The sequence below is a fragment of the Anas platyrhynchos genome, chromosome Z, assembly GCF_047663525.1.
Source record: "Anas platyrhynchos isolate ZD024472 breed Pekin duck chromosome Z, IASCAAS_PekinDuck_T2T, whole genome shotgun sequence".
Classification (NCBI taxonomy): Eukaryota; Metazoa; Chordata; class Aves; order Anseriformes; family Anatidae; genus Anas; species Anas platyrhynchos.
Window position 1 is genome coordinate 12,239,037 of NC_092621.1, and position 24,579 is coordinate 12,263,615.

General features: G+C 42.2%; 2 protein-coding genes across 16 annotated transcripts in view; one reads left to right on the plus strand and one right to left on the minus strand.

Moving 5' to 3' along the window:
- The window catches only part of RAI14 (retinoic acid induced 14), a 105,334-nt gene extending 97,183 nt beyond the window's left edge, over positions 1-8,151 (plus strand). For 10 of the 14 annotated variants that reach the window (XM_072031764.1, XM_072031763.1, XM_027446236.3 and 7 more), the window contains 6 exons: positions 685-745; positions 1,082-1,200; positions 1,710-3,236; positions 4,044-4,193; positions 5,796-5,861; positions 6,114-8,151. In XM_072031764.1, the coding sequence (XP_071887865.1) occupies positions 685-745; positions 1,082-1,200; positions 1,710-3,236; positions 4,044-4,193; positions 5,796-5,861; positions 6,114-6,191 (2,001 nt within the window). In that variant the 3' untranslated portion in view covers positions 6,192-8,151. The remainder of the gene's footprint in view (positions 1-684; positions 746-1,081; positions 1,201-1,709; positions 3,237-4,043; positions 4,194-5,795; positions 5,862-6,113) is intronic. The other 4 variants (XM_027446239.3, XM_027446241.3, XM_072031759.1 and 1 more) reach the window with 1 other exon arrangement.
- Positions 8,152-18,925: 10,774 nt separating this feature from the next.
- RAD1 (RAD1 checkpoint DNA exonuclease) lies at positions 18,926-24,445 on the minus strand. Of its 2 annotated transcripts, none has more exons than XM_013097174.5 (6): positions 24,251-24,445; positions 22,691-22,799; positions 21,400-21,658; positions 20,937-21,035; positions 20,457-20,636; positions 18,926-19,081 (listed from the first exon to the last, which is right to left on the minus strand). In XM_013097174.5, the coding sequence occupies exons 1-6, from the start codon at positions 24,443-24,445 to the stop codon at positions 19,054-19,056; spliced, it is 870 nt and encodes a 289-aa protein (XP_012952628.3). In that variant the 3' UTR covers positions 18,926-19,053. The 2 variants fall into 2 exon arrangements, with proteins under 2 accessions (XP_012952628.3, XP_038026967.1); XM_038171039.2 differs by having other exon boundaries at positions 18,954-19,081; positions 20,451-20,636.
- Between the last annotated feature and the right edge of the window lie 134 nt (positions 24,446-24,579).

A 24,579-nucleotide genomic window follows, 5' to 3' on the forward strand; every position in this document is an offset into this window, starting at 1 on the left:
CTTTCTGTTCTTACTAAGTATGGGGGAAGAATGTGTAATACCATAGCAATTTATTTTGCTGACTGCAGAATCTCCTGTGAATTAATTAGCTGCATTTTAAGAGTAAAAAGGAATCTAAATCTATTTCAATGTAATTTACAAAGCAAATGTGGATTGCTTTAATGTTTAACGAACATCTAAATAGAATTAGTCATAAACTAGTCAGTATATAGGAATATGGTTGTGAAAGTAAGTATTAATGGTGTGAGAACTCATTAGCTAATACCAGTGAAATATATGGGATTGTGTTGCAAAAAGTAGTGCCTCTGTCATCAAAAGACATCAGGCAAATACTTAAGCATGTTCTGTCTCATATTTGTCTTATGGTTTTGAAGTTTATCTTAGGGTATTGAAGATTTCTTTTTAAGTACACCACAATATATTGCAGCAATTTATCATAGGGGCTGCAGCTTTTCCAAACTATCTGTGGGATAGTAGCCCAAATTACATTAACATTTAATGAGAACTAGGCAATTTAATTCCTGTCCTGGCCACATGCTACAATTAAAATTAAAAAAAAAAAAAAAGTTTTGCCAGGTTTCACCCAACAAGGTCTATGCTATTTATATTTATGTTCTGTGAATTGTCCAACTTTATATCTGCTTTCTGTGAAAGTGTTTTTAAAATTTTTTTCTCATGTCTCAGCAGGAAGAATTCAGTTCCTTGCTTCGAGATAATAAAGACAGACTGAGTGACAGCACAACAGGTATACAATAAAGCTTAATCCTTATTTTCTCACTTGGTTAGGTTTTTTAGGTGTTGTGAAAAGTCTGTCTGTTCGGATGTGCTCTGTGTCATTCTACTTAGAATGTGAGTCACAATAAGCGTTGGGAATAATGTTATGTAATGTCACTACCAGCTGCCACCTGCTCCTATTGGGTGACATAACACATTTTTGGGGAAACAGCTCTAGGAATTGTTCATGTGTTCACTGCACTTAATAGTCATGAAAACAAAGTGTTTAATTTGGAAAGCAAAATAACTAGCTCGCTGTGGGATCGGTTCAAGTTCTGAAAGCTTTTGAATCTTTTTTCCTCCAAAGGTGCTGATAGTTTATTGGACGTGAGTTCTGAAACTGAACAGCAAGATCTACTTATGCTGATGCAAGCAAAAATTGCTTCTTTGACATTACACAATAAGGAGCTACAGGACAAATTACAGGTGGTGTATTTTGTGCTGTTCTAGTGCTCTGTTAACCTCTTACTGGAACAAAGAGCTGCTAACCAATTTAAGGAGATGTTCTGTAAATATAAAAAGCTTGTGGTGCTCATCATTGAAACACTCTGCACCCAGAGGATTAAAATTAGTGTTTTGATCCTTTTCCCATGAATTACTGAATATCTTTGCTTACTATGATAGTTGTATTCTAAAATATGCTGTTAACAGTTGTGTTAGCAGATCTGATTTTAATTTGCTTAGCTTTGATTATTAGCATATGGAGATCAACACAGACTATCGGAGGAGCTTGGCACTTGCTGCCTTCTGTCACTGTAGATGATTAAATGGGACCAGCTGGATTCTGAGTTGAAACCCGAGGGTTTCTTCCATGGTGCTTTAATTGCCCATCTTTGTAGGATGTGGCAAGGATTGTTTCCTTTTTCGTCTATATTTTGTTTTAAATAAATGTATTTGCTTTTATCATGCATTTGTTTGGGTTTCTTTTTGCACAGGAAAGAACACCTAAAGAAGTGGATTCTGCGATAGATTCTTATCATTCAACCCAAACAGAGTTTGATCAAGCAGTAGATAGACAAAATGAGTTCTTAGCTCAGGAGCTGAAGCCTACATTAAAAGCCACACAAATTCAAGAAAACTTGGCAAGCCCTAGTGAAGTAAAAATAAAGTACCTCCAGGAAGACTTAAAGGATGTGCAGAGGAAATTAGAAAATTCTGAAGCCAAAAGAAAGCACTTAGAAGCTCAGTTCCAGTCCAGAGTTCCAGAAGCAGATCGCTTAAATAACACAGACATTTCAGAAAATGGCTCTGATCTTAACGTGAAGTTCCAAGAAACTCAAAACAGGTATGAGGAAACTGTGAAAGATGTTTTGAATGTACAGAGGCAGGTGAAACTGGGTCTCATTTCTTCTGAAAGTGAAGAAACCAGTTCTGAGCTCAGTAGGTTGAAGGTGACATGTGAAGAAGTTGAAGTGCTTAAGCAAGAATTGAAGAAAGCATTGGAGGAGAGTGAAAGACAAAAAGAGAAAGTGAGAGAGCTCCAGAAGAAGTTTGAAGAAAGAGAGCAGAATGTGGCAAGCAAATTGTCTGTGGAAGAATGTGAAGAAATAAGGAATTCATATTGTTCAGTTATTGATAATATTAATCAGGAGAAGGCACTGTTGATCGAGAGGTACAAAGAAGGGCAAGAGGAAATTAAGAGGCTACAGGACAAGCTGACAAATCAGACACAGTTAGAGTCTAGTGCTGAGTCTGGAGAAATGAAAGATGCAATGCACAGAATGATTGATGAGCTCAACAGGCAACTTAGTGAATTGTCACAATTGTACAAGGAGGCACAAGTAGAGCTTGAAGATTATAGGAAGAGAAAAACTCTGGATGATATCGCTGTGGACTACATTCCTAGAGATGAACATGAGAAACTGATGCAGGTAACAAATTCTTTGAAATACAAAGCAGAGAGTGAATTATCAGAAATGAAATCCCAGTACACAAAAGTATTAGATGAAGCAGAAGAACTAAAGCAACTGTTAGACAGTCAGAAACAAAACTCTTTGCCAATTACTGAACACCATCAGGTGATGAATGTACTCCAAAGTACTGTAAAGGAAATGGAGGAGGAAATAAACGAGCTCAAAGGACTGCTTACCAACAAGGAAAGTGAAGTAAGAAACCTGCAGAAGGAATTATTGGAAGAAAAAGCTGCAATTAATGAAGCAATGGTACCCAAGGCTACGTATGAAAAACTCCAGTCTTCATTAGAGGGTGAAGTTAGTGCTTTGTCATCCAAGCTGAAGGATGTAATCAAAGAGAAGGAAAATGTGTCCTTGGATGTTATGCAACTGAGAAATGAAATTTTGCATTTGAAAGAAGAGAAAGAAGGCATGCATACTCTGCTTGAAGCAAAGGAACAGGAGGTGACTGGTCTTCACCAAAAGTACCATCAAGCTCAAGAAGATTTACTTGAAATGAAAAGATACTCTGAAAGCACATCAAAACTAGAAGAGGACAAAGATAAAAAGGTTAGTAATTCACTGCTGTGGAGGCAGTAGTACACGAATTCAGACTACAAAACATATTGGAAGGTGCGTGAGTGACCTTAAGCCCCAGTTGGTGTAAGGTGTCACAGAGCGGCGTAACATTGGAGTTCATGTGACCATCTGAAAATTCAGATGCCAAAGTACTGTCTCACAGATCTTAATGTCAAAGGAGTTTTTATTCAGCATTTTTGACTTCAGTTATCTTCCTCTCTGGTGAAGATAAGCATCTTTCTGTTCACCTCCTAAGTTCTGTTCAGGTAAGGTTCACAGAATTCAGTGAACCTAACCTGAATTGAGCAAATTCTAAGTTGAATTTAGAGCAGGAAGAGGTTCGTGAAGAGACAAAGAAACATCAGGATCAGGAAGCAGCAGACATTCACTATTCTGAGTTTACTGTATCATCTCAAGCTCAGTGTGACAGCTGTTTTTCCTGTGCAACTATGTCTGTCACAATTTCTTTATAAAATGCTATGCATTTTGCTTAGTATGAATAGCTGGCCTGTTTGGTATGTTTCAGTCTTCTGTTAAGACACAGCATTTGCAAAGGTGGTAAATACAATCTTTGTTTGTAAATATTACCCTTTCAGAGCCAGGAATGCATTCTGAAGGACTGCTAGGATTATGGTAGAGAAGCATTGTTTATGTGACATCTCTGTCCATTGAGTTTTCATCTAGTTTTCTGCCACTTTTTAAATATAAGTCACAAATACTTATTTGTATAGGATGAGACCCATGGGAATATAGTATGCCTTGCAGCTTTTCATGAAAACCTATTTTTCACCTTCATAGATCAATGAAATGTCCAAGGAGGTCAGCAAATTAAAAGAAGCATTGAACAGCCTTTCTCAGCTTTCCTACTCTACCAGTGCCCCCAAAAGACAAAGCCAACAGCTGGAGGCGTTACAACAACAAGTGAAGCAGTTGCAAAACCAACTGACCGTAAGTAGATAATAATAAATAATAGTTAATAAACCCACCATTATTGCCAGTGCTCCAAAAGCGTGCGTGGCATTCTTAACTCTGCCTTATTTAAAATGAAGTACAGTCAATAAGTACAAGAGTTTTCATACAGAAATTTTGTAATGCTCTGAAACATGTAGGAATCCTCAAGTCACTTCAGATGTCTTTTTTCCAGAAATAGTCTAACTAAAGAAAACTATTTTTCTGTATATATTTCTTCAGATTGATAATGGATCAAAGTTTCTGCACTTGTAGTGGAATGTAGTGACCAGACCTGCTGCTGAGACCCTGATTTGTGAAAAATCTGGCCAGTGTGCAGTGGACTAAAGTTGTGTTTTCTCAGGAACATGTATTAAAAGATGAAATCTTTTTGTTATTTTAAGCCAAAAGAAACGTGACTTTTTGGAAGAAAATAGTCACTGAAAGCCTGAAGTTTCAAATCAAGCAAGTCCATCTGTTTACAGGAATTGCAGTTCATTTTCTGCAATTCTGAACAGCTTAAAGACTTTTTAAAATTGTACTTGCTTGTGTGTGAGAGGCTCAGTCTTCTAAGTCAGGTTGAGCCATAATTGCTATTTCCAAACGTTTGCCTGTCCAAAGAAGCATTTTCACTCAGTTTAGAGAGGGTGAAGAGAAGGTACTTCCCACCAGAGACTCATTTGTAGAGAGCTCTGGAATAACATTTGAAAGGAAAATTCCCAGCCCGATGGACTAAATGCCTTAACTGTTATGTGCTGTCCTGTCATCCCCAGCAGACAGATGCAGGAGTTAATATGCACATGAGCCAGAAAAATTCCCTTGCAGTGAGGAAAAATAAATAGGTAGATAGTTAAACACCATGTCCTGTCAGTGTGTAGGCTTGTGTTTCCTATCCCAGTCCACCAAATTAATAAGGAGCCTTCATCTCTCATAGCTCAAGGATCAGCAAATTAGTGCAAAGATACACAGCAAATTAGGAGATGCGTAGGACTTAAAACAGGAAACATTCTTTCCTTCTCTTACACTGGCTTTCCTGGCAGCTTCATGTTTGTTTGGAAAGACGGCTTCTGGGATGTGGCAGTCTGATCACAAAAAAGGTGTTTGACTTTCCTTGTTTGAATGTATAGTAATTAACTGAAAATTTCATAGATTAAGACCTTTGTAAGCATCTCCTTCACCAGGGCATTTACTGACAGATGGGTTACTGCAATTAAGTGGTTGATTTGCAATCAATTGCAGTCAAGGGTTGATTTGTCAGAATATTGTTGGCTTTCCTTCTGGTTACTTCTGGTTTCTGATAAACTGAGAAGCAGAGTATGTGCTTGTTTCACATCTTTGCAGCTCAGGACTTCTTGCAACTAATATCATCTCACCAATTATTTATTTATTTATTACAAAGTTGGCTAGAATTACAGCATTTCTGTGGACTATGTTTCCCAGCAAATTATGTTTTAGATACCTAGCAGCACAGTCCTGAGTTTGAGCTAGTTTTCCACCCATGCATTAGATTATCACTTTCACAGAGCTCCATACGTCTAGGTGAGGAGTTCTAAATTCCACAGTTCTGAATACTCTGTGACTTTCTGCTTAACTGTTTTCTAGGAAACAAAGAAACAACATCAGGAAATTGTGTCAGTTTACCGTATGCATCTTCTCTACGCTGTGCAGGTATGGTTAGATATTACTCATTACATGGTGTTTTAATGGAATATGTTTTTGCTGCAGATCTATTTAGAACATTGCAGGTTGTATTGAACACATAATACCTGAAAGAATTGACTGTTTAAGCACAGATTTAACACTGTTTTCTTTTGGAAAATTGGTGTAATTTTTATATCTTAAAAATAGTTTGTAAACCTTTTCAATGAGTTGGGAAATGTTTGAATTCAGTCACCTTTTCTTCTTTCTCCCCTTGTCTAGGGTCAAATGGATGAAGATGTCCAGAAGGTGCTTAAACAAATTTTGTCGATGTGCAAAAGCCAATCACAGAAAAAGTAAACAAACAAACAAGCAAAACTCCCTATTTTCATTAATCCTGTTGTGGGTGTTTATCTAGATTTGCCTTAAAGTAAGATTTAAAACAGGCAATTTGCTGCTTTTTTGTTGTTGTTGTGCTGTTTGTGAGGTGGATTAATTTGTTTGTCTCTACCACTTTCCATGTGCATAGACATGTGCAGTAACTAAACACATGCCTGCTTTTCATAGCCAAAATGCAAGTATGTTCTTCAGACTTTTTACTTAGGCCACTACATGTGTTTACGCTGAAACTGCTTTCTAGCTTCCTCCCAGAGGGAGATTAATATGGAGGCAAGCACTCATGCCACCTGGGTAAAGGTGAAATTCTCCACGTCTCCTTTACCTGTGTATAAGCTGCATATTGTTATTGGGGATAGGCATAATTGCTTGATGTTGTAGCACTCAGATTCAAGACATTTTGCCATACGCACTCTTTGGCAGAGCAGAAGCAAGCCTTGCAGCAGTGAGCAGAAGTAGGTATTTATGGTAAGCCAGAACATCAAACAGCTATACTTCTTAACTTAGTTTTGTTTTAGATTAGCACACCATACTGTAGCTGTCCCAGCCCATCCAATGCACTGAGCACACAAAAATCATACCATGCTTCATAGTTTCCTTGAACTGCCTGCTAGTGGAATGAAACTATTTCAAAAGGTAAAGTAATTAGTCTATTGAAGTTCTGTACAAAGCAGTACAGAAAGGTCTGTAGAAACAACTCATGATAGGTTTAGCTATCTATGCAAGTGTTGGCCATGAAGCTCAGGAACAAAACCAGAACATATACTTTAGACAAGGGATCCTAGTGAACACAGGATGTTTACAGTGAATGTCAATGCCTCATATTTCCTAACCTCACTTTTGTAAAGATCTTCTCTTCAGTATATTTTTATTGGCCCTCTAATGATTTTTTTTTTGTAACTAAACCGTTTTTCTACGTAATGTTTGCATTAAGCTTATTAACAAATATTTTTAGGTAATCGTGTTTTAGAGAGTTCCTTTCTATACCCCCAAGTATTCAGTAATAGTGAAGCATAGAGAAGTGTTCTCAGTTTGAAAAAGATCTGTATGGAATAATAGACCTGTCCATTGGTGTGGTCCAGAGCAGTGAAGTGTAAAATACAATTTATACCGCTGTTTCAACAAATGTAGAAATGATAGGTAGTGAAGAGCAAAATGTGTCAAAAATTTCTACGTGTTGTTTCTAGAGGCCAGGGGCATCAAGAAAGCCTTTGTCAGCACTTTTAAATTTCGAAGTCAAATAAAAATGCCTGATGAATGATGTATGGTTTATTATGAAGCTATGGAAGAATTCTTCTAAGCACACACTGCACTCGAGGGTACAACCATTTGAACTAGCTTGCAGCTTCACTATATTTGTCTTATTTCTGGTAGTAGATATGTCTCTAATAGAGAAATCTCCAGAGCTATATAATCTGAAGTTTATATAGAGTCATAATATGACAAGAGTCAGCAGTGCCTGAGGCTGACTGGACTCATAGTGCACTTATATCAGATAATTCCTAACCCTGGCAAAGCTAAAATGGATTTTAAAAACAAACAAATAAAACATTCTTTTGCATCAGTTAGACCTTGGTGTTACTTTTCTTGGGTGGTTTAACTAATGCCTGCTAATTTTGGACAGTATTTTATAGTTAGATGATTTTGAAAATGCTCCAAAGAAATGTGAAAAGAATTTTGCTGCAGCACTTCAGAATGAACAACAAGATTTTAAGCATGCCAATGCTGCGAAGTATAAAACTTGATGAACCATTTTGTAAGTTGCCTGATGGATTTAGTCTTCTACTTTGTTTTGGTTTGTATATTTATTACAATTATCTTTGTGGAATATTGAAAATTATACACTACAGCATAGCAAGTTTCTTTATATGTAATTTACCAGAAGTTTCCTTATGCAGCAAAATAAACTATTTCCAATTTTTCATCTTGGTTCTCCTTGTGCCTTCAGTTACTTTTTGTCTCAAGGGAAATCTCACCACACTCACTGCTTTAATGTAGTACAAATGTGTTCTGTACTCCATGTTCAGATGCCTGTCAGATGTATGGCTAGTACTGAATCTACACCGAACCCAGTGCAACCACTTTGGCAGATTATGCCTTGTGTTGGATTGATAGGTTGAGATATTTCTCCCATGGGTGTCCTGCTAGAAGTAATATGGGTCTTCCATCACCACTGGATGCATTCCAACTAGGTTTAAAGTGACCTTAGACCAGTATTGGAGGTGGCCTAAGTCCCACAATTTCTCAAAACTCTGGTTCTTTATCACTTATCACTTCACTCCATATACAGAACTACAGTGAAAGTATATTTGTATGTGTGTGTACTCGTGTATATTTCATAGAATCATAGAATATCCCAAGTTGGAAGGGACCCATAAGGATCATCAAGTCCAACTCCTGGCACCGCACAGGTCTACCCAAACATTTAGACCATGTAACTAAGTACACAGTCCAAGCGCTTTTTAAATTCAGACAGGTTTGGTGCAGTGACTGCTTCCCTGGGGAGCCTGTTCCAGTGTGCAACCACCCTCTTGGTGAAGAACCTCTTCCTAATGTCCAGCCTAAACTTCCCCTGCCTCAGCTTAACACCATTCCCATGGGTCCTATCGCTGGTGTTTACAGAGAATAGGTCACCTGCCTCCCCGCTCTCCCTCACGAGGAAGTTGTAGACCACAATGAGGTCCCCCTTCAGCTTCTTCTTCTCCAGGCTGAACAGGCCCAGTGACCTCAGCCGCTCCTCATACATCTTTCCCTCTAGGCCCTTCACCATCTTCGTCGCCCTCCTCTGGACACTCTCCAACAGTTTCATGTCCTTCTTGTACTGTGGTGCCCAGAACTGCACGCACTACTTGCATTTGAGTGTGTATACATACACATACACAGTACTCATGTACATATACATATACAGTACTCACATTTGAGTATGTATACATCTCTTAACAGCATTGACTATATAAGCATTTTACATTTATCATCTTTCTCTCAATTTTTATTTGAGAAACTAGTTTTTCAGTACCTGATTTGCTAATTACATCTTTCGGTCTCAGTGCAAACCCCATACATGACAGGAATTGCACCTCTTTTGGTTCTGTCCTGTGGGTGAAGTAGTTCTCTAGACTTCTACAGAAAATTTCCGTAACCTATTCAGTACTGGGCTTCCTTTGAACAAGGGTGCTAACAGACTGGTATGTGGAGTCTGTGTGAGGTCAGATCATCTGGCAGGGCAAATTTGAATCGTTTCACAGTGTGGGTTAATGATTTTGTTGCTAATAGTTGCTGCTGGATTAGTAAGGTTACAGAATAGCTCTTTTGTGCCATCCATTGCAAGCAGTGGACCTCCTGACTGGGAACTCCCATTTGAATTGCCATTTGTTTTCCTTGTGAATGGCTGGATGCCAGATCTGTTGCATAACAATTTCTTTTAGGGTCAGAGCCATGGTGTGGCAGTCCTGCCTTTTGCCTTCTAGAACGGTTGCTGCCACACTTGCGTGAAAATGCCTCTTGGGCATCACTGGTCTGGTTAATTATTTGTCGTCTTCTACCTGGACAGTCATGACAGCAGGGGTCCCCTCCTGGGCACCACTTTAATAGCTCATTTCTTCATCTCTGAGGCTTTCTCCACTCATGCCAGCCTCCTGAGCAGATGGCAGACATGAAAGACTGAAGCAATTTGCCCCTTTTAAACGTGGCAGCGACCCATGTGCTGTGGGGAAGAAGCTCCGACTCGAGCTGTGTGGTCAGGCCTCGCGGCACAGGGCCGGGCCGGTGCTGGTGGTTTTGGCCTTGTGGTTTTGGCCCTCTGTGGAGCCGGGGCCCAGGCCTGTTGTTGGATATTTAAGGGATCCAGGCTTCAAAGCAGCAGCTGTGCTGTAGGTCATAGTGCTTTGTGATGAGGAAACTCATGGAAAAGCTCCTGGAGTTTGTGTTAGGTCTTAAGGGGAGGGTTGCAAAGTAGCGGCAGAGATGGATGTGATGTAACCCAGCAAAAATTCTGCAGGCACAAGCGTTTAACCCAGCACATTTTTCCAAACAAATAGGAACTGGTGCAAGGCTTTTAGGCCAGATCAGTGGCTTAAATCCTCTATGCGCTGTGGTTTTGATCTGCCACAGGGAGCACTAAAAGTGCTCTCAATTTAATGTCAAGCCACAGTTCAAGAGTTTGAGTACCTTGAAACCTTCGCTGATTGTAACACTGTTCTCCAAACACAGGTCAGCGGTTGTACTTGTGGGTGCAAGCCAACTCTCAGCCAAATGTTTCTTAGAAATGAATTATCCGAGTGGATTTTTTATTGCTGCTTCTTCCTCCCCTGTTTGGGTCCTTCACTGGTCCTTTTGAAAACAAGTAAGGGGTACTAATTACAGACTAGAACCGTACTTTTTCTACTCAGGGCAGTAACAAATTAATTCTTGTTGTATTAACAGCCATTTTCATTATCTTAGAATTACATACAGAGGTAAACTGCAGGTGAAGTTAATTCAAAGCTGTGATTTAAGAAGTTTCTCCTTATCTGAGGAGGCCCAAGGTACAATTTTTGTAACTGCAGAAAACTACTGCAGGCAGACCCTGTTGCTGGCAAAAAGGGCTGTTTTGCTCAATACCTGTAAATGCTGAATTCTCTCTCCCAAGGTATGATAGCATGTCACAAAAGGTTTTCTAAGTGAAATAGCCTTTGTCTTGTGATGGATCCAGTGATGGGATCCTGGGGTAGCATGTTACCAGTGTAAGGTTTTGCCACTTCACACAAGCTATACAGACTTGTGCTTTTAGTCCTGAATATGCCACATCCAGAATCCCAGTGGTAGCTTCGGTATGGTCTGTTCGTGATGCAGCTTGTATTTCCTGAGCCATTTTAAGGCAACACATCTACCCTGTTTACAAGCCTTTGGCTGCTCTCAGGTTTAACACAGGTATTTACATAATCATCACTTTTTCAGTGTTTGATTTTAAAAGCCTGCTTGAACACTGCTCTGTCCAGATTCACAGTGCTGGCCCTCCTCGTGCATTTTCCAACAGCCTGAAATGCTCAGACGGTTGGTAATGGGGCCTCCTACCAGCAGCTGGAGATTGGAAACAGGCACAGCCCGCTGACATCATCCCCGACAGGAGCTCGGGGCCGGCGCCTGGCTGCTCAGAGCGGGGCCCTGGGCTGGTACCCTGTGCTCAGCAGCCCTCAGAGGTGAGCATCGCCTGAGTCTGTAGGCAAATGTGCTCCTCTGCAAGGCTGCTTGCTCCATTGTGGCCTCTCTGTGCTTTGAAGGTAGCCAAAGTGCTCCCTGGTGGTGGTTGGGCTTGCAGCTGGAGCGCTCCTCATGCACTTCCTGTCCTAAAGCAGAGAATGCCTTGCACCCAGTTGCATGCGCCAAAGCCCTGTCCAAAAATGTTTGGATGCCTTTGCTTCTCCGTAAGCACTTTGCTGCCCACCAGGAGGTATCCCTGAAAAGAGAGGCTGGGGAGCAAGGGTAGGGCTGGATTAAGCTGCTTTTTTCCAGACAGGAAAAGAGTTGGGGAGGGACAGAAAACTAAAAGCAGCCATCCTCTTTCAGGTGAAAAAGCTGTAGGGATTGAGGGCACAGAGCAGAAAGGTCTGGGCTGCCCTTGTTCCTAGAAGTAGCTCCTCTAGGTTTTCACACTCAGCAGTGCAGCTCCCAAAGGAGCAATGCTGTGCTCAGCACAGCTGGGTGGGGGCAACATCTGGCCAGATGTCACAGAGCTGGGCCCAACGCAGCCGTGCAGATGCTGCGGAGCCAGGTGCCAGTTGGAAGGTCACAGTGTGGGGCAGTTAGCAGGGCTGCTGCCTCCGTGGGGAGGGCAGCATGTGCTCCTGCTTTGTCCCCTGCACCGCGTGCGAGGTGGCTTCAGGAGCAAGCCGTGGAAGCCCTGCACTGCGTGGCATCTGCAGTGGTTTTAAGCTTGGTGCTGTTCTGCTGGCAAGGGTCAGCACTTCCTCTGCAGATGCTTTGGCTAATGTGTCTCTGGCAGCATGTTCCCTTGCAAATATGAGTGTAATTAAAGCCCTGCGTGATTGCCTGGTCTGGGCTATGACACTAAAGGGGATGGTGCACAGCTGCCATCTGGGTCCCTCCCCAGCAGCTCTCCTTGGTGGCTCAGCGCCACTGCCCAGGACTGCAGCTGCAGAGTGCCCTGGTGCTAAGTCACAGCCCGGGTGCCCCTGGGGACCACAGCTGTGATGCAGCCCTGGCTTTCCCACTGCCACAGCTTCACTGAGGATCTTCCCACAGGCACCTTGCCCAGGCTGTACGGTAGCTGAGACTGCAGCCTGGCACAGTGCATCTCATCCCTGCAGCACCAGAAATTTGGTCACAAATCCTACCCCAAGGGGGAAGGGGCCTCCGACCACCCCAGGGCAGCTGGCCAGGATCCAGCCTTCCCCAGAGGCTGTGCTGCTCTGTTGGGGACACCGGGGCATCTCCAGAGTGCAGCTGCTTGCAGGGGACCTGGGTGCTCCTCAGTGCTGCGAGCAGGTGATAACATGGGGGTACCCCCATCTCCTCCAGGACCCATTTTATGCCTCATGCCTCCAACTACCTGCAGGCAGCATCTGAAAGAGAGAGAGAGAGATCCCTGCATTGAGGCAAACAGCTGCAAAACCACTGGGAGAAGAAATGTGTTCTTGGTGGTTGATCAGGCTGCACCTACACAAATGGTCGGGAATATCCTTTGGTGCTGTAAGGAGACCATCCCTACCATTTGGGATGGTTCGTGGCATGGTTTTGGCCAAGGCCAAACTGTGATTCCTGCCAGGCACAGCTCTGTATCAGCCTGTTCCCTTCTGAAGGTGGCCCAGTGTTTTGCAAAGTGAGCTTCCAGCAGTGCAAACCCCAACTGTCCTTGCCTGGGAGCATCTGCATGGGCAGGCATAGCCTGGACCAGGGCCTTCAGCATGTCCCTGTGGGGTTCAAGGGAACAGCTTTGAACCTAAATGCTCACTCCTCTGATTTTGGGACTGTACAGAGGTGTGTACAAATCTTAGAAGTCTGTCTCCTCAGCCATCAGTCTGCTTTCCAAGCAGGCAGAGGCTTTGCAGTTTGGTGCTGCTGCAAAAACCCCACCATTACTGTCTTATCAAATTAATCACTGCACTGTATTTACAGAGTAAAATCTCCACATGTTATCTAATTATGTAAATACAGGGTTGATTTCGGTGCCTTTCAGTTTTCTGCTGGCTTGCTCATTTTTGGCCAAGCCCAGAGTTCCATCTGAGCTGGAAAAAGTAGGAGGCTGCAGAATTCTCCAGCGACAGCTTTACTCTTCCCCTTTCACCAGCCTCAAAGCAGGAAACCATAAAGCCCAGCTCCCCCTCCAGGCCTGTCAGTAAAAACCAGCCTCCAACAAAGCTGGAGCCACTCTGGAGCTGATCCTCTGCAGGGCTTTTCTCAGGATCATCTGTAGGGATGGCTCTGAAAGCTGGCACAGGGCTCACCTGCAGCTCTCTGGTTACTTTCATGTGTATCATGGACCTGTTGAACTGCAAGGAAAACACCTGAAAAATCCCTAAACTGGCTTTGTTAATGGGGTCCTGCAAAAAAGTTTTGTAGGATGAGGAGGTGAGTACAAGTGACTTGCAGGTGTCTGTTCACAGATCCCTTGAAGTGGGAGACTGGCAGACATCACCGCAGGGTGGCCGTGCTTCCTGGGGTCAAGAGAGCTTTAGTCTGAGGGATTGCTAGCTGGTACCAGATCTTGTCGTACAGTAGGTCTTTGAGAGAAGATGTAGACACTAAAACTTGGCCATGACCTCAGTGTCTACATCTGAGGAAAATTTTGAAGGAAGTGTAATCTGGGACCCAGCCACAGGTGTGCTTGCCGAGTCATCTGGGAGAGGAGGTTGCGTGCATGCTGCCTTTCTCCCAGGGCTGTACATTCATACAAATGAGCAAACTATAATTAGGCTGAGCCAGGACCCCATATCTCTTTTGGGAGAGACGGCTTGCGAGGCATTGCATTTCCCTGAGTTAGTCAGAGGGATGGTGAGGAAATGAAGTACTGATAAGGAAGGAGCAGCAGAAAAATCCTGTTGTCAGCACACACTGTCTCTCCAATTTTTTGTTGTAAGCATTTCAGTGTTAACAGGATGGTGCCAAAGTGGGACCAGACTGAGACTAAAACAAATTCAAATTGCACCCTCATGCACGCTGTAGAGTTATACGGCAGCAAACCGTGTGGTGGGTACCTGGGTGGATTTTTATGCTTTGTGACCATATGTATCCTCCCCATCTGACTCAGACAAATGCATCCTTATGGGGAGGGAGTCCCTGCCAACATCTGGGGAGGAAAAGGGAGAAAAATTTGGGCCCTTGGTAACTCCTTGCTTTGCTGGGGATGCAGCACGTCTCACACAGAGCAAATACACAGAGCAAAAATTGTTCGAAAGCAATTTTCCCCTAATGTACCTATTACAGAAGGCTTCATAAGCGCACATTAATGGTGCATAACTTCATTTTACATTTCCTCCATCCAAGCCGTGACATCCTTTTGCAGTGAGCAGGACAGCCTTGTGACAGCAAATGTAGAAACGTCCCAGGCTAGGTGGGGGGCAGCCTCAGCTGAGATCAGAGCTAAAACTAAGAGGAGGCATTTTAGGAGGTGGTGACCAAAGTTTTGGGACAAAAAGCAGGGAGCTGGAGGACAGCAACCACCTGGTTCAGCCAGGGAGATGCTTCCAGCATGTTTCTCACCCAAGCACGAGTGCTGAGCCTCCTGCACGAGCAAGGAGGTGAGGAGCAGCCCGTGGGACTCAGGAGCGCAGGCAGGGTCAGCTCATGCCCTCTGCTGGCCAAAAACCTCCTGCAAAACCTCCTCTTTTTCCATTTCCAGAAAGTTAGGACCAAGCTATAGGTGCCACAAGATGGACAGGTCAGCGCCAAAGCTGTGCCTTTGTTTCCCCAGCCCCTCGGAGCTCTGTGCAGGCTCCGGCCCCAAAATGCCCTCACCCATGAAGCCCACACTGTGCTCAGCCCAAAAGCTCTGACCTGGATGTTTGCACCTTGTGGAGTCAGGAAGAGCAGCGACATGTGAGAGAAATAGTTTCATTTAACCAAAAACTGATCACGATGAACAGCTGAAGTAAGTGTTCAAAAAAATGATGCTGGCATGGCAAAGAGCAGCCAATGTGGTCATTTCACCCATAGGAAAGGTGTCACCTGAACTCAAACATCTATGTGGGACCTTGCCCAAACTGAAGAGCACTCACATGGAAAACCATGTGAGTGCTCCAAGATACTTGTTTCAGGTAAGAAAGATTCCATTAATCACATTAACTCAGTGTTAAAGTAACTTGCACAGATACATCATTGCATAGGAAGACTTAGGTCACTCTGAGTTGAGGACCTTGGGACCTTTGTGTTCCAAATCTGACTCCAGGAAGAGAAAAGGGGAAGCCTCTGTCTGTAGGGAAAAAATGATGGAATGCTGAAAAAATGCTGAAAAATGCAAAAAGCAGTGATGATACAGGTAAACTCAGAGACTAAATGCAGAGAATATAAGGATATGCATGGGTGTAAATCTGAGCTGGCCTAGAGACTCTTGAATGCCCAAAGTTTTTTTATTTTGTCACTGAAGAAGCACTTCACACTGCCCACAGTGGACAATTTTGGCCCTGCCTTAAAACAAACAAACAAAAAAAAACACTCCCAAGACAACAGAGGCAGCAAAATCTTTGACTTGATTTCCTGGGAGATGAAACCCCATCTCTTCACGTCCACAAAGCACCAAGGTTCATCCTGGCATCCTTTTGTTCTCGCACAGCTGCTCCTGATTCCTGAGGTCAGCGCTGGTGAGGTGAAGGCTTGTTCTGGGAGAAATGGGATCAGATGGGAGTCATCAGTGCACACTTCTACTGGAGGTCACTGAACATGCTTTACAGAGAGCCTCAATGCCTTACAAGTGACACTGGGTGCAGATAATTCATGGGCTCTTAGCACTGCTGAGAGATTCAGCAACAGGCCAGTCTGTCTGGGGAAAAATGAGGTAAGGACAGATATTTGCTTAGAGGTTTTTCTGCAAATCTGAATGCTGGCATGAGCTGCTCACTGGCTGCGAGTGACTCCAGCCCAGTAAGGGATGAGGGAGAGACACGCAATGCAGTGGTAGCATTTTTGGTTGTCCCAATTAATGGTGCTGAACTGATGCCAAATATATTTGAAAATATAGGAAAGGGCAACATCCCCATGGGGTTTTTGAAGTTATATTCCAAACAGCAATTACAATATAAAAACATATGTAAATATATACATATTTATATGCATATGTTGATTTTTTTTCAATAGCTTTACATTTGTGCTTCAAAATCCTTGACATGCTTGCCCAAGTGCCAGACATGTCCTGTATACAGATGACTTGGCATTTGGATGTCTGATGTCAAGCGAGGCATTTCCTAAGAGGTGACCTGCCTCACAGAGGTTCCGATTTCTGACGGTATAGGAAAAGGGGAATTTTTCCTGGAATTGTTTGTTGTACAAATTGTTTGTTGTGAGAAAAGTTCCTCATGCCTGGGAATGATGATGTGTACTGCATTAGGCACGCACCAGGAAAGCCTCCAAAAAATCGTTCTAAAAACTGATATTTTTTTATAAATTTAGCATATTTGCAGATAATCTGAGTTGCAGCTTTTTCTGTCTAGCAGGCCTGCACTCTGCTGAAAGACTTCCTGAAAGGCAAAGCAGCTGTCGTGAGGACATCAGTGTGCAAGTGGTTCAGTGTGACCATACAATGGGCAGTATCTGTCTAGCAGATGGAAAAATTGGAGAAATTTTTAACCTGTTCAGTAGGGTAGCTGTAATACCACACTTTGCCTTTTTGTTTTGTTTTGTTTTGTCTTGTTTTGTTTTGTTTTAATTAACTCTCTGAAGTGTAAAGAATACACACAGTGCTCTGGGCTGTTGCATCAAAGCTGGCGGTGTTAAAGGTACTTCAGCTTTTGCTATGCTCCTGTCAGGTGTATTTCTCCCTGGAGGCTTGAACAGAATGACATTCACCTCTCTTGGATATTCATGCATCCTTCTCACGGTGTATTAACTCCACAGATCAGAGCTTAGTGGCACTTGATTACATTTCCCTACAACGCTCATTCCTTTGCAGAGCCCTTACAATTTGATCTAGCTGTGCTAATACACTGCCACATTAGTTGTTGGAGCCTGACAAGAGTGAGAAGTACAGTAGAAAGATGCTGCAGCAGTCTGTAATGGACCCTTGCTTCCATTTCTACCTAAGTAGCCCTGCTCCCCCTCAAAGATTAATTCATATAAAAATGGGTTTCTGTCTCCAGAAGGTAATACCAAGCTTCTAGTTTGTAATGACTTTTTTTTTTTTTTTAAATAGTTCCATATTTATTCAGTTTAATGTTAGTGTTCCATCAGCAAAAGTACAACTCAGTGCTACTATTACTCTTTATGCACACTCTACATATTTAGTAACGCCCACCTACTGGATTCCTGGGGCTTCATAAGCTGCTACAAGATGTTCAAAATAGCCACCTACAGGAATCAGCTCGTGCCTTGTATCAACTTTTCCAGCTACTCCACTAACATCATCAAAGACCTTTCTAGTCAATAATGCATTTCCTGATACATCCACACATAATTAAATAATAGATTACTTACCATGGCTAACAGAGGTGTAGAACTCAGTTCCTTCCTGGTGATTTTGTGTTCAGCAGTCCTTACAGAACCAAATGGTGGTGGATGGGCACCAACCTTTTTATTTTACTGTAGCTGAAGACAGAGATGTAATAGATGCCATCATAGGTGCTTCTTAAAACCCTGCCTTGCCTTACTTGCACAGTAATTTCATTTCCTTACCCAGACTTCTTGTTTTTCCCTACCTAGAAGTACATGTATATCCATGAAAGCATTTGTGTACAAGCATCTCCCCACCTCTGTGAATCTAGGGCCTGAGCTGGTCCTGAGGGCTACAAACCTAAGTTTTGAAAAGATCTTGCATGTCTGTAATAGCAGTTATTTATGAAATGGAACAGCTAGTTTTTGGTATTTTGAAGTGTTCTAACTTCTCAAGATATTATTTCCATGATCGCTGTTGGTAATTACAGAATAAATTCTTAAAAGTACTATTTTGAGAAGTAATATAGTACATCTGTGGTCAATTATGTAAAAGTACAGATGTTAAGCCACAGCAATGTCCTTGAGCACAATACAAGGAACTTCAATACTCTAAAATAAATCACACTGAGAAAAATCATATGTTCAGTTTCATTTTTATCCTGTCATTCTTAACACTCAGTAGTCAGGCATCATATAAATAATTCCCAATGAGGCCATTATACTAATTCTTTTCATTGAAGAAATTGAGATCCTAGATCAGAATTAAGTTTACCTATACTGAATACTTCAGTTTGAAAAACAAACAGTAAATAAAAGGAATTTAGAACATTGTTAGTTATGTTTATCAGTCTTCTACTTTAAAGATTTGTAGTTATTTTTAAAATATAAATGTATTTCACTAAATGGATGATTTGCACAGAAGACCATGAAAGTATACAGTTAAATGGATTGCTGACATGAGCAAGAGGTGAAGAATGGTCTACAAAAACATTATTATTAATAACATGAAATAAACCCAAAGGATTTGGATCCTGTTGAGTTGTGGGGCAACCTACTTGGTGACATAGGAATATATTGATTTCCAAGTGTGCAAGGAAGGACCTCATCTTCTGACAAACACCAAAACTTGACCAACACCACAGAAACCATCCACTGATCAGACTCTCTGGATCCCATGCTGCAGCAGCAAACCTTCAGGCTCTTACAGCATTATTTGCAGTGTCTGTATCTGGTTCGAGACCCAGCTGGTTCAGTGGGCCACATGTTTGGAGGAGACTCTGCAAAGGAGAAATGTGAAAGGAGAAGTGCAACTTTTGATCGAAGTACAGCCCATCTCATTGCTTTGCAGAGCTTGGCACTGCAGAAAACTCTCCAGAAACTGCACTCTCCTTTTGGCAACCAAGAGGTTAGGCTCATTTTTAGCAGTGGTATGACTTCATCCCACAGACATTCCTTTAATGCGGTTCAGGAGTCCATCCTGTTTCTGACAAAGGCTACTAAGGAGGTAAATCCATTTCAGAGGCAATTTCAAATACAAAATTTTTCTCTCTTGTGATTCTTACCAGATTTATATAGGATTAGTCTAGCACTATTTGTGACCCAATACAGGCCCCATATAACAGAACTTAGAAAGAATAACAGAATAAAGAAAGCTGTCAAAGTCTGTGCAACTGACTGACCTAAACACTGAAAGAGAGCGTGCAAGTCATTTAATTCCAGTTAGTCATGAGTAGAAGGCAAAGACCCTTTAATGAAGTCTTTTACAAAATTATATAAACAAGTCTACAGGACTTTTATCTCCCAAACAAGTACTCTAGAACATTCTCCTTATATTAAAAGCTGGTAGAAGCTTTTAGGTTGCAGCATAGCAGTGTAGGAATGGGAACAAGTATGTAAGGAAACATTTCAGCAGCAGTGTTTCTTGAGGATATGTAATAAATGACTTAAACACAAACTAATAACATTGCCAGAACATTTATGAGTAATGAATAAGTACACCCTGGACTCCATCTTGATTTAACAATTCAATTTACCCGTACTGCAGACAAAGGGGTAAGCTGATCTGAGGTGAAATCCTAAGGAATTGAGTTAGACTAGGAATTAATCATGCTGATGAAAAGCTCAGTGGTTTCACAAAAAAAAAAAAAAAAAAAAGTCAGCATTTGCCAAAAAGAAACCACCTGCTGCTGTTAAGAAAACAGATTGAAAATGCCATCCTCTTTCCAGACAAACTCGGTTTTACTTTTAAGTCACTGAAGTTAACTGGCTGTCTAACACACAGCTAGTACTCAGACTTCCCCTAGTAATTTCTTGGAACACAAAAAATGACAAAAAAACAAAACACAAACCAAAATACTTGGAGAGCACCATAAGTGAAGCAGTGTATTACAAGAACACCACTTTTAACACCAATAACTACTAGGGACTAATTCCCCTTTCTGTTCTTTGAGCTGAAGCTTTTTGGGTCAAGGCTAAGAAATACTGGCAGGGGAATATGAAATAAGTCTTCATATTTCCAGTTCCACAGTTTAAAAAATAGAAGACAGTTACCAAGACTATCAATCTTTATAGCTTTTGTTCATTTTTATTAAAAAAAAATATAGCATTTTATATATTCATAAATATAATACAGATACCAGAACGTACACCTACAGCTCTGCTTCAGCAATATCTTCATCAGGGCAACAGTAGTATTCCACAAAACAGATCTGTCCATCTTCATTCCTAATCATATACTGCAGTGAAAGAAATCCTCGGTTATCTGTTCGAATGGAGACTTTACAAGATAAAGCCAGTGCCTTTGTAGATGGTTTAATCAAAGAAATCTTGTACCTGTAGGGAAGAAAAATACCATTTGAAAAAAACGTTATGCAGAGTTTAGCTGAAACACTACTCCGAATTAAAGCCTATGTAATGACTAAAAATCAATTAGCAACATGTTAATTTCATCTTTTCCTGGCAACGTCATCAGACAGATGTTGTTATGGTATAGAGCTTTTGATCAGACGGAAATTATTTTTTTTCACCTTTACTAATGAAGTAAATGTCACGACAGCACAAAAGCAGTTTCTTATACTTCCCATCCAGAATTGATGGCCTGCCACAGAGTGCTCTGGTTACAGATTTACTCACCTGTTTGTCTGGGTTTGGTTGCAGTGGAACGCTTCCACCAAATCAGAGTCCTTGGGATAGTCCAGATGTGCACTTCCTGCATTTCCAAAAGTGGATAACCTGGAAGACAAAAGGCACCATCTCAAAACACCTGACAGAAGCTCTACAGAAAATTTGTCAGAAGCAGTTGGCCTGTACATCTCTATGTCTATTTCACAAAACACTATTGTTTGTTCTGCTTTATTTAACTATACATGCTAAACTGTGCGTATTAGAGTCACATTTATCAGGTAGTCCATATATTAATTTCTACGTTAATGAAATTACATACTGTGATTTGCTATATTCATTGCAACTGTCCTTGAAATAAACCAATATTCTAAAACAGTTCCCCCTCTTCACCCTGGAAAATTCCAGTCTTTACCTGCTGAAAAGCAAAAAGGCAAGGCATGAACATTTGAGTTGAAAGTCTCATTTCCAGTACCTGAAATATGGTTTATCTGGAGACATGGTGATCTGCAGAACTTCACTTGTCATATCTAGTTCAGCAAATGCTTCTCGTAGTCCCTCTGACTGCAGGATAATTTTGTTGACAACATTGGTACTGCAGAAATCAAAGTCTAACAAGTCCTCAGGTTCCTGAGTGTTAATTCTGCACACTGTCACTACTCCTCCTTCTTCTAAGAACAGCATCAAGGGATAGCCATAGCCACGATAACACATCTTGAGAGCTGTTGGTGTTCCTGAAAAAGAGAACAAAATACACATTCTTCAAAAAAACAATTAGTGTATTTGATCACTTTAGGAAATTCAGATTTTACTGTCAAATGAGGCACAAATCATTTTAATTTAGCATGTTTAGTCCATCCTCCAGTATGTTAATGTTGCATGTTTAGTGTAGCCTCCTATACACCCTTTCAAGTGTTATCTTATGCAGTAAAATGAAATGATGTGTACACATAAAACAGTTCACATGCAACTTGTGCCATGTACCAAATGGGTAATGCTAGCTGTGGTAATGAAGTTGGATGTGAAATAGTTCAGCGTTAATAGCTCTGCCAGCTGTGCATAAGTTTTTTACCCTTAAGTGAAGTTAGCATTTGTATGATGTTGGTGATCTGGCTCTGGACTGAAAACAAAAAGGTGCTCGTGGTGTGTATCAGTCCTGGGGGACAGTATGGGCTTAAGCATTAGAACTGCAGTCTGAGTTCTAATCAAGCAAGTCACATGACTTTCTTGTCCAAATTACTTGACATGTCTTCTTATCGAGATTACAAAATCTTTTGAGATTTTCAGCCCCAAACCACAGCAAGCATGTGAACTGGGGTTGTTCACTGCACCTCATGCCACAGAAGGGTTCTCTCCCAAAACAAGTGGCTGTTTTGTGTTTTACATAGATGCAAGAAACATTATCTTCACAAGAAGACCCTTCTGTTTCTCAGTTACCCCAAACATGTCACACACACATGCATTTTTAATTCCATCTTCCAAGCTGAGCCAGCCTCTTTTACCATCTCATTCTGCAGCAGTCCCTGACACACACTCATCATCCCCTTTTCACCTCTGCATTGACTGTTGTGACTGCATACACTTGCACTAGGTTAGGCAAATGGGGTGGACTCTGCTTAGCAGTGAGAGCTGCCATCCTCGGATGGACTTCAGGTGAGGAAGTCAGAAGTTTTGCCAAGATTGAAAAGCTCCCTATGGTTGTGCACAGATTTCGCTATGTAATTACAGGTGATACACATAAAGGTCAAGGTAAATATGCACCATACCTGGAGTAGAACTGGCACCAAAAATAGTCAAGCAGTCCAGAAGAACAGCCAAATTGATCCTGAATGTCACTGATTCCTCCTGAACAGAAAATTCCTGAAAAATGTCTGCCTATGAGAGAAAAAGTAAAGAGATGAAAAGAGGGAAGCTTTTGTAATTATTTTACATTTTAATCTTATCTTCTTAAATTGAATGCTTTTGCTTTCAGAGACCAGTGCAATACAAAGCAATTGCTACATGTAACACAATATCCATTAAAGAAAAATAGGTCATCATCCTCAAAAACTAATAAAATAAATCAGGTCACAGTTTAAACAAAATAGTACATCATATCCATGAAAACCTACACAGTTTTCTTTTATAGCTTAATACAAGCTACAAATGTTAAAGCCTACAGTTGCCTAGTTCTGGGGCTGTAAACATTCAGAAAACTATGCAATGTAAATGCCCCACTTCTCCAGAAACAAGACTTGATTTTTAGCAAGAAGAATGAAGAAAAATTTCAAAAAATAGGAATGTGTAACTGCTTTTTCAAAAGCAGCCCAAATCGCCCTGCTTTTTTTCTGAGATACTTTGTTCCGGTGGCTGCCACAAAGTAGCTGATGCCCAGTGACCACCAAGAGGTAGTTAGGCCTACCAGTACCAAGCCTAGTCACAGGCATGCTTCAGCACATGTGGTGAACTCACCTGGCAGCTCAACATTCTCACAGGAACCTGCTCACAAATCTAGGCATGGTACTGTCAGAAGGAGCCATAGGCTTAGCAGGTGCCAGCCCATGAAAGAAGGATACAAGCAGGCATGCATGAATGAACTAGGTGCTGAGTTCAGCCTATCAGTACTGTGTCATCTCGAGCCTGTGCAGAGAAGACCAACAAAGTTGGTGAAGGGTGTAGAAAACAAGATGTATGAGCATCACCTGAGGGAACTGGGGCTGTTTAGTTTGGAGGAGGCTGAGGGGAGACCTCGTTGTTCTCTACAACTTCCTGAAAAGAGGCTGTAGCAAGGAGGGCTGTCAGTCTCTTTTCTCAAATAAACAAGTGACTGGACATGAGGAAACAGCCTCAAGTTGCACCAAAGTAAATTTAGACTGTATATCAGGAAGAATTTCTTCATGGAGAGGGTGGTCAAGCATTGGAATGGGCTGCCCAGGGAAGTAGTGGAATTTTCATCCCTGGAGGTATGTAAAAGACGTGTGGCTGTGGCAGCAAGGGGCATGGCTTAGGGACAGGGCTCAGGGTTAGGGATGGGACTCGGCAGGTCAGTCTGATGGTTGGGCTTTATGCCTTTCAAGGTTGTTTCCAACCTAAACGATTCTACTACCTTATAAAATAGATATATCTATACACATGTGGCCTATTCATACACAGCCTATCCAGCGTACCTCCCTCACGTCAGCGTCTGCAACTATTCCATGGTTTTCCCAAAGATTCCCCTTTCCCCACAGGTAAAATCCTGTACACCCCCACCACGCACTCTGGGCTTTCCTAGGGTCTCTGTCACTGCCACCAGCCCCTTCCTCACCCCTTAACGGGGGTCCCGCTGTTAGCAGCTCGTCCCCTACCTGGATGAAGGCGTTGGCCTGGATGCATTTGGCATCCTCCACCGTCACCCGCAGCCCGTTGGCCGTGGCGAAGCAGGTGGCGTGGTCCTGGAACTGCACGGCCCTCAGGAGGCTGGACAGGTTGCGGGCATTGTCCAAGCTGGCCGTCAGCACGTACGGCTCCCCGCTGCCGAGCGGCTGCGTGGAGAGCGGCATGGCGAGGCCCGGCAGGGCTCACCGGGCTCTATCGCGATCTATCGGGATCTATCGCGATCTACCGGGGCGGGGCGACCGCGGCATGAGGCAGCGGGAGCGGTTCCGGGGCTGGCGGAAGGGCGGGCGGGCAGCGC